General features: G+C 37.0%; 1 protein-coding gene across 4 annotated transcripts in view; it reads right to left on the bottom strand.

Annotated features, from left to right (window-relative positions):
* Window positions 1-1,994: 1,994 nt before the first annotated feature.
* LOC117678237 (NACHT, LRR and PYD domains-containing protein 1b allele 2-like) overlaps window positions 1,995-10,108 on the bottom strand; it is a 34,045-nt gene continuing 25,931 nt past the window's right edge. For 3 of the 4 annotated variants that reach the window (XM_060683045.2, XM_034439109.3, XM_087872542.1), the window contains 2 exons: window positions 5,660-5,932; window positions 1,995-4,322 (listed from right to left, as the gene is read on the bottom strand). In XM_060683045.2, the coding sequence (XP_060539028.1) occupies window positions 4,303-4,322; window positions 5,660-5,932 (293 nt within the window). In that variant the 3' untranslated portion in view covers window positions 1,995-4,302. Of the gene's footprint in view, window positions 4,323-5,659; window positions 5,933-8,421; window positions 8,669-10,108 lie in introns of those variants that run through there. The other variant, XM_034439110.3, reaches the window with a different exon arrangement.

Below are 10,108 nucleotides of genomic sequence, written 5' to 3'. Positions count from 1 at the left end.
TGATTGAGTAAGATTGTGGTCACAACAATATGATCTAAGGCCCTTTCTTCTGTACATCCATGGCATTTTCCCAGTTTGGATTGTGCCTGTGGATGCCATTGGATATTATGTCTATGGAGATTCTCAACCATCCATGTCAAGGTTGTCCCAAAAATGTTTTTCCAAAAGGCACCTGGACTTTCTTGGTATTTTCTTTGGAAACATTTCATTTCTCATGGGGGAATGGAAGGATTTATATTCTTTGTTAAAATTGAACAGCCTTTCCTCAACAGAGGGGGGGGGATACAACACCAGGGATATACCACCTGTCTCCTGTTTACAACACAGTTCTTTCAGAAGTCCTAAGAAAGTTCCACACCCATTTATATTCTGATTCAGGTGACTCCTGAATAAATCCCCAAGTGGCCTTAACGACTCTCAGAGTGCTAATGACCAGATGATTGCAAAGAATATAAATCTTTTCATTCCCTCCACTCAGTTAGAATTGAAAAAGCTTCTTGGATAAGTGACACATTTTCCAAATAAACACCAAGAAAGTAGTTGCCTTTGGGGAAAAAAACACCTTCAGGAAAAAGCTATCGGATAGACCAATATATGCTGCAATTAATGCTCCTACAATAGACATCTTGATTGGGGTGCTATGGCCCTTTTAAATTATAAAGTAGATGTTGTGAGTATGAGTATCCTGGAATAGATAGCTTTGTAAGGTGGTTTCTCCTTCACGGGAAGTATAGATAACCATTTGTCAGGGAAGCTGGAGTAGCAGATTCTTGTACTGGGTGGAGGGTTAGATTAGATAATCTCCCAAACCCCTTGCAACTCTCACGTTCTATTATATAGAAATATACAATTATATTTCCAGCTCTTTGCAGTATTTCTGCAACAAGAACAGGATGCAAGTTTTTCTGATAGGGAAATGTGAAAGGCTTTAATATTAAGAGTAAAAGACAATAAGATTAGAATTAAACCTGAAATAATAAAGTATCCCCTTTATTATCTGCAATAATAACACAATTCCTGTCCAGAAGGAAAACATAGGAAAGCCCTATATGAAACCCAAGTGTCCTTGTGATATAAATATCATAGAAACCACAGCCCATTCTTCTATATTGCAAGTTCTACAAGGAATAATGCCACCGGTTGATTACTCTTGTTATATTTAAATACGAGCCAGTTATATCAAAAAAATTTTTATCGATTGTAAGGAAGATGAGCTCAGTTAGAGAGGAGCTATCCTATTTGGGTTATCTAGTCTTGGCAACTTAGCTATTGAAATTTGATATTGTAAAATTTTAATGTCATCTATCATATATTTTTAGATTGCTATTTTTGTAACTGTTTTACCTTTTTCCCTTTTTCTTTTCTGTTTTGTTTGAAAAGGCCTTCGGGCTATTCAATAAACTATACTATATACTATTTAAATTTCAGGGGGAACTCTGATAGGTTTTATTTATGTTAAATAATCAAGATAAATTTATATCTGTAAGAGTAATAACATTTTGCTACATTATGTGCAGGGGTGGGTTCTACTTACCTTTACTACCGGTTCGCATCGTCCATGCACGCTCTTCTGTGCATGCATAGATCACCTATGATGACATCCAGGTCAGTGGGTGGAGCCTCCCACCGGTTTTACTACCGGTTCTTGTGAACTGGTCTGAACCAGGGGCAACCCACCACTGATTATGTGTAAGCTTTGCTGACAAATGGTTGCTAATAGTTCCTGTTATTTAGGGGATATTTTTTGTTCTTCCTTATATTGAGTGTACTTTTATTGGTCAATAACCAAAATAAAGTTATATCTGTCTTCAAATAAGCCCCAAAATGCTATAATGAGAAATTCCCAAAAAAATATCTCAAGCATCCAGAAAACAAGACAGAAAGAGAAGGTTCGTTTTTAGGAAAGAAAACTTTTGAGAAACTACAAAACACAGTTGGCCTAGCATCAGTGACTGTTCCATTTCGACTTCTTCAATATAAATAAGACCGCACACTGACATGTACATTTAATTTGAATGAATTATAAAAGAAATACAAAAACAATCTATTTTAACCAACATAATATCATTGAATTTCTTTTTACAGTATCACAAGAAACATATAACATTTAGGGACCAATGAATACATACTATCTACAGTTCCAAAATTAAATCAAGTGCTACATTTTTAAAACAAAAACATTTTTTAAAAAACTGAGGTATTTTATGGAATTTGATGCAGTTTTATATGGCAAAATATACTTTTATGATTACAGGATTAATTTTGGGGACCAAAGTTTCATTGAGAGGTGGATTTGCTACATTCCTGGGGGTGATGAATTATACCACCGAATGTATCCACTAATAAAGGGGAAACATTTGGAAAAAGATACCTAAATAAATAGAGAATCGGTACACATAATTCTACAAAATTATCTGTAAAAATGCAGAGGATTGTGGAGTGCAAAATTGTGCACTTTCAAATAAGTTTTAGTCCTCATCTTCATTCAGACATGCCTAGGGTTTCCAACATGATGCTCTAGTCTAGGCCAAGTTCTGGCATTCCTGATTTTTGTTGAAAATGTTAAAACATGACGAAAGCATATTGGCATGATAGAAAATCTCCCATGTTTGTATATCCAAAATAACTTATTATAGTGCTGTGCAATTATGGCCCAAGAGTTAAGATTAATGTATCTTGACTGCAAAAATCAAAGCAACCACTAGATATCAGCAAAGAGTCTTGTCTTTTGTTTCTCTTTACACCATTTTAATAGTTCCTGAAATTCTGCAATCCAGCATTGGCTACCCTAACAATAGTCACTTAAACATTCTTGGTCATGTAGGAAAAATAAAAGATAAGTGTCATGGACATTCCTGATTTTAAAAGAGGTAAGTAGTAATAGAGTTATTCCCCATTCTTTTTGCCTGAGCATTGTTTTTCTGTCTGTTTGTTTTTTTACATCTTTTATATTTCAATACGGTTTACAAAAGCAGTGTCATTTACCCCTCAAACCACATTGCTGGTCTTGCCTAAGCCACTTTTCTCTGAACATCATCAGAGAAGTCACTGTAAAATGAGAGCTGAAATAGAAATGTAGATTTTAAATCTAGATTTAAAAAGACTGATTTTGTGTTAGTTCAGAGTTCACCTGCACTTTGTTTTTTTAGTTCCTTAAACGAATTGTTTTTCTTTTAGCCTAGGCTCAATTGTTTGTCTCCTTGAACATGGGGTGAATTTCAATTTGACTATGTTTAGCATGGCATCACTCTGTTAAGAGTGCCCAAGGCGCCCACTAAATTATGAAATGAGGAACCAGCTAAAATTCTCAGGAGAAATAACGGCTAAGTATTTCTTGTATTTTGACAATTGTATTTCATCAATGCTTCTCACCTCTCACTTAAAACAAAACTGCCATTTAAAACAGGAATTATTTATGCAAATTTGTATCATTCTATATACAAGTCCTCTGAAGTCAGCTTTTCTTCACAGAAATTGTTGAACTGTTCTAATATACTTTTGAATAAAAAAGCAGGGGATTTCTAAACATTTTGCCAGCCCTCTAACTAAAAACCATGGAACAAGGTCCAGGGGTGACTTAAATACCACAGAAAAAGTAAAACGTATCCAACATGACCTTCAGTTGCATCTCGCGGAAGAATGGTAAAGACAACCATAATATCTTCCAAGAAACAAATATTTCATTATTAGTTGTTTCACTGAGGAATTCCTAATAAACTTCTAAGCAACCCCAAGTTTTATTTATTACACTAACTCAAACAAAACATGCCTCAAGGCATCAGAAATTTCATTTCTAAGCATGGTAGCCAGAAAAAAGTCCAAATGCTACAGTAGGGATAAAATTTAGAATGAGAACATTTTAGGCTACCTGTAAAGTTTTAATGTTTCTATTTTGGGGCATGCACAGTTAGAAAGTGCCTTTACAACACTATGCCAGGTTGATGATTTTCATATGTGTGAGGGGGAAAAAGGCTCACCTCATCCAAACAAACAAACAAAAACTGAAAACATTTTGGGAAAGCACCAGTTCTCCTGGGGTGAAGGAATTGTTGATTGTGCAAATGTCTCTGGGAACCTGTGAGTAAAATGTAGGGGGAAATGCCTTTGCAGAAGTTCATGATTCCACTCACTTTGCTTCCTTCCCAAACCACATTTAATCCTGAGTTTTCATAATTGGTCCATCATTTTCTTTTCTTAGTTTTAAAGTGTTGCTAAGTTCACAATAAAATTCCTTTTAGGCAACTGGAAAATTTACAAAAGAATATTCCCAATATTTCTGTTTGAAATTGGTTCCATATGCACTCACGTTTGCTGCAAAAAACCTGGAAAAAAGATAAAGCAGTAAAATTAGTTGGAATTTAGGTAAATACGACAGTGTGCGTCAAAAGATTCCCATGTGAGGTCTGCTATTTTGAAATCATTCTTAAAATGTGTATAGCTCTACTACAGGTAGTCCTCATTTAGCGACTGCCTTGTTTAGCAACCATTTGCAGTTATAGCAATTTGACAACCAATCCTTGTATTTGCGCCCTTATAGTAGTTCAGTAAAGCAAAAGAAAGCTGAAGCAAGCTCATAAGTACAGTCACAGTTTCACTTAACAAATACTTCACTTAACTACCAAGCTTACGATCCCAACTGTAATCGCTAAGAAAGATTACATACAGATCTACAGAATGAGCTGAATTTATTGATCGTAATAACTGGACTTGTGGGACGTATTACTGGACATTTTCAAGACAGGGAAAGCTGTTCTATGGCAACATAACAGTTACTCAACAGTATAAAAGCTGTAGCAAGTTATAAATATCAATATCAAATGGAACAGAAGAGCCTTTTATGATACTGGGGTTAAGCAAGGAAGGTGGCAAATTGGTTTGCCTGATTTTAACTTGGAAGCTATCCTAGTTGGGATCAACTGCAATCAGCTCTACATGGAGCTTCTTCTGAAAGACATTCAGAAGCTTCTAATAATTTTGAATATAGTACCAGGCTATATTTCTACCCCAGCCACATATTGCAAGTGCTTCGGGCCCTGGGTTAGCTTCCTATTTGCTTTCAGTGACATTCAAACTGCTGGTTTTAATCTATAAAATCCTACACAGCTTGACACCAAAATACCTTCAGGACTGTCTTCTCCAGCTGGAATTGGGCTTTGCAACTCATGTATCCCAAGAGAAACTGCTTTTGGTCCCCCGCTACCAAATGGGGAGGGGGAATGAGGCATATCATTATTGTTTCATGGAGATTGAATCCTTGCTAGGAGCTTCCTGGTTAGGCTCTCCTCACAATAGTGGTCTTTGGGACAATTGTTCAATTAATTGTCTACAATTGTCTAACTGAAACAAGGCTGACGTATTGATGGGTTTTTTTAATTTTATATTGGAGGATTTTAGAATTTATTTTTTATTTCAATAATGTTTTTGTTCTAAACATCCAAGAGTAATATGTTTGCAATGTGGACAAATTAAATAAATGAATTAACAAAGTCTTAAATGTGAATAGTTCTTCATATCAACATGAAGAAGTTGGCCTTAATATGACAATATATCCTGTAAATCAATTTTTTTTATCCTGGGTCCCAATTCTTTATTTATAAGAAATAACAACAAAAAACCCCACAACCCCACCAATGTTTGATTACATAGGATGCAAAGGTACCTTTCAGGAGTTCTAGCAGCTCATGGGATACTTGACCATCAAGGCATTTATATAAATTATGGGCTGTTCCATTATTCTGTTCAGAATCTCTCCACTTCCTCAGCATCATACATTTATACATATTAACATCTTCTTCTTTTGCTTCAATCTGTTCGATGTCTTGCAAGGTCAACTTCAGGCATCCAATACCAATGACTTTCCAGTCTTTACCCATTTTCTTTGCAAGACTCATCAGCTCATAATCTGTTAACAAGGGATTACTGTTCGTTCCATCTAAATGCACAAAAGCAGAAATTGGTTATAAGTAGTGATTGCTTTTACTTTGTACTCTGTTTCCCTGAAAATAAGATCCAACTGGAAAATAAGTCCTCGCATGATTTTTCAAGATGCTCGTAATATAAGCCCTACCCCCAAAATAAGCCCCAGTTAAGATTGTCAGCCAGATGGGTACATTTAGTATCATATTTCCCAAAAATATGACCTAACCAGAAATAAGACCTAACCAGAAAATAAGCCCTAATGCTTCTTTTGGAGCAAACATTAATATAAGACCCGGTCTTGTTTTTGGGGAAACATGGTATATGCTAGAGAACCGTGCAGCGTGGGGTAAAAAATGGCACTATGATTTGTATGAAAGATTGGAGGACATACAAATATCTATGGGGGTCTTTCCCATCTACCCTAACAGTAGAAGCATCTAGTAGCTTGTTAGCTGTGCTCCATGCTGCATCAAGATTGACTGTGATATCTTAGTTGGAAATCTGACTGAGCTCTGCTGTTCTTTTTCAACTAGCATATTATTTCCAATGCTAAGATATTACTATAATTGAGAAAGAAAGAAAGATAAATCCAAGGAAAAAAACATGTCAGGGAATAAACCCACGACTTTAAAATCTCCACCAGAGCAGGCGGGTACCTAACAACTGATCCTCAGCAGCCCATCAGAGCCTCCATAAATAAGCCAAATAATGAGGTCAGCATAAATTTGAGTTTTCTAGTACATGTTATATTCCTACCTCCTCATTCAATCATGAGAAAATAGGTGGGAAAGGACAGAAGATGCCACTTATCCGAATGCTGGGTTTCATGCCTAAGGAAGGATTACAATCTCTCCCTCTCTCCATCTCTCTTTCTGCTAGAATGTAGAATGTTTGCTTTCTTCTTATGGAAAAAAAAGCCAAAATATATTCGAAACGGGTAGTTTGATGGAGCTTTGCATCCAGATCAACAGATGTCATGGAACAGATGACTTCCAAGCTTGTCACTCAAAACCAGTCCAAACATTGGCAAAGGCAGGCCGAGCAAAAGAAATACTGCTTGGATCTCCACCAAATTATATATAAATGTCACTAGAGACTCTATGCACTAATGTCATTTACAAGTAGCTGTAAGGTTTAATTCTACTTGCTTGTTTTTGTTGACACTGCTATTTTTCTAAAACCAATTCAAGTATGAGTTATGAAAAGAATATTTCTAAATTATGGAGGTGCAAAGTCTTACACCAGTGCCCTAGTGTTGGGTTCTTTTTTTTTTTTTCTTTTGACAAATCAAAGTCCAAAACGAATCAATAATTTAGCTTCTACATCATATATCTTTAATCTAAAACCTCCAAAATGGCTTGATAAGAAGAATATATCTGCTAAAAACTTGCAAATCATATAGATATGCAGGTCTTCTATCTATTTCCTCTGATTTTATTTATAAATGTCCAGTTTAAAAGAATAAATAAAAATTGAGAAGGAGGATGAATAAGCCTAGTTGGCAGGAGTTAATTTATGCAGTCAAAAAAAGAGCCTTATTTTGGAATTGTTTGGGAGTGACCTAGCAAAATAACTAGCCAAATCATCCTAAATTATTCCCTTTGCAGCCGTTTTTTTTTCTCTTACCCAAGTTTGTATTTGACTTGGAAACTTCTAAAGATTGACCATAGTGAGAAGATCCCTGAATGGATACACCTACCATGTTTCCCCGAAAATAAGACCCTGTCTTATATTTTTTTGAACCCTGACATAAGCCCTTGGCCTTATTGCCATGCGCTCAAAAGCCCGATTGGGCTTATTATCAGGAGATGTCTTATTTTGGGGAAAACAGGGTATGTCAATTTAAAAAGTCCCTAGCAATGACCTGATTCACACAGATATTCTTAAAGCAGACATATGAATGGTACTTTTCTATTTACCACATTTCACTGCCACAGATAATGCCACAGTCATACCCAAAGACTGGGATTTAACCATCATTATTCATATTAAAGGGGGGGGGGGGAGGTCTGATCAAGCTATTAAGGAAAAATTCAAAAACAGATTCTATTAAGAATCTACTGCTGAGATCTCAAGATTAAATTCAGTGATGCACAGGTCCCCAACCCCTAGACATGTCCCACCACCAGGCTGTGGCCCATTCAAAACCGGACTGCGGAGGCAGCGGGCAAGCATGTTTGCGCAAGCAGTCACACTCGCATGGAACCATCCCCTCTCCCCCCCCACCAGTCACCAAGCCAGAAATATGGGGGACCACTGCGGTAATGTAACATTTTAGTAGATAAGCAAGCAAGCTTCAGAGAAAACGCAGTCAGATATTGGTTCTAACACACTGAGTACGAAAAGGAAAGTCAATTTCCAAGACAGTATATTACTTTGATAGATTTCAAGTCATTTCAGCATTTGATTTGTTGTTAAGATATGGGTGAATCTTACTGGGTGAAATTAGTATTATCAGGCAGCTCCTTTTATTAATATATAATTTGTGTTGTGAAACCCATTCCAGTATTAGAGACAAACTGTCAGACAGGATCCATGATAAAAAAAATGCATTGAGCAAGGTTACTTGTTAGTTCCATGATTATTTAACATCTATATAAATCATTTAATTATATATCTTGCCTTTTCACAGCAGCATTATCCCCCTGTAAAGTTGCCTGGCAAAGGACCCTCTTTTTTGCGTTATGCAAATGTTGTTTGTTTTCACAGACATAAATCAAATTAGGAGTCTGGCTGAATATAAACTGCTCTAAAACAAAGATTGTGAAGTATGTCACATGACTGATTAAATACAGATAACATATTAATAGACAGATAAGGGACAAGTGGAATGTTGTAAACATTGGAATAATTTTTCATGACCCCAGATTGTAGAGTGTGCAATTGGCATATGCAGCAAATAATGCATAAGACACCACCGCTACCAGTCTGAGATTCATCACACAGCCATCATTCACTTAGCTGTTGTGGTCTGCCAGCAGCCTGTGGAACTGGCAGCAGAGTCAGACAGTGAGGAGTCTGGGGAGGAACATGAGCCAGTCCTGGAATCTGGGGAAGGCTCGGACGAGGGCTCTGCATCAGAGGCAGAGATGGGGCCAGGGACATCTGGCAGTTATGTGCGGACTCCGGAGCCTCCAGAGTCAGACATCAGAGAGGCAGAGGAACAGGGGGAGCCTGTTCCTAGTGTGCACATGCGCAGAGCTGCCAGAAGGCAAGAACAGTTAAAACGAAAGGGATGACTCGGGAGTAAGGCTTGGAGATGATTGGCCCCTCCCATACGACAAAAAGGAAGAGCAAAGGCAGGTGGGCCTTTGCAGGAAGCAACATTATGGATGGTGTCAATTTGTACTTTGAAGCTCCGTTTTTGACTCTGTGTTTCCGTGTGGCCTTGCCAAGATAATTGCCAATTAGGTCTTTGGCAGTGTGTCAAAGAAGATAAAGGTGGGTGTTTACCAGCCTTAACTGAAGGACTGTGGCAGACTTCTGTTGGGCTATTTATAAACTCTTGGTGATTCAGCACGTGCTGTGAATGGAAGGAATTCACAGCTGTTAAAATAAAAAAAGGGGTTTGAGGACTAATTGTGTGCTTTTTACTATATCAGGAAGCCTAGGTCAGAACATTAGTGTTATCACTTTAATGCCCAAGCTTTACTTTACTTTTGCTGTTATCAAGTGCAAAGAATCAGCACCACCCATTAAGTTGCACACAGAAAATTTATAAAAGCCTTTATGCAATTTAAGTTCAACACTAAATTGTCACTAGATAAGGATCAGCAGAATTCAGGAAGAGTTAAACTTGGACCCTTTGTGGGAACGTAAAGTCTCTAAACTGATAACGCACTTAATTCTGTCCCCCAGCTCTGCCTGCTCTTCTCCTACAGCTGTACATAGTACAAGGTTGTGATTATACTAAACTTTAATTTTCCCAATCCTGGAAAAAAAATCTTCCAAGCACCCAAATGTAGATCTTAGTTAGGCCAGGAATCTGTAGAGGTTACAACCTGGATTCTGGTGGTTGTTGATAAAATTTTAATCTCTCTTGTTGCTTCAATTGGGATATTCCCCAAAATTAGTCAGTTGAAGGTCAAAGTTTATCAAGATTTGAAGGAACTTCATTTGGAACAGTTTAACTTAATTAAGTTAAACTTAATTAAACTTGTTTCAAGATTAACGGCAACAATAACTGCTA

This window comes from Pantherophis guttatus, chromosome 6, assembly GCF_059756535.1.
Source record: "Pantherophis guttatus breed Tessera chromosome 6, ASM5975653v1, whole genome shotgun sequence".
Taxonomy (NCBI): Eukaryota; Metazoa; Chordata; class Lepidosauria; order Squamata; family Colubridae; genus Pantherophis; species Pantherophis guttatus.
Note: the sequence above shows the minus strand (reverse complement) of the source record. Positions and strands in the feature narration are given on the sequence as shown.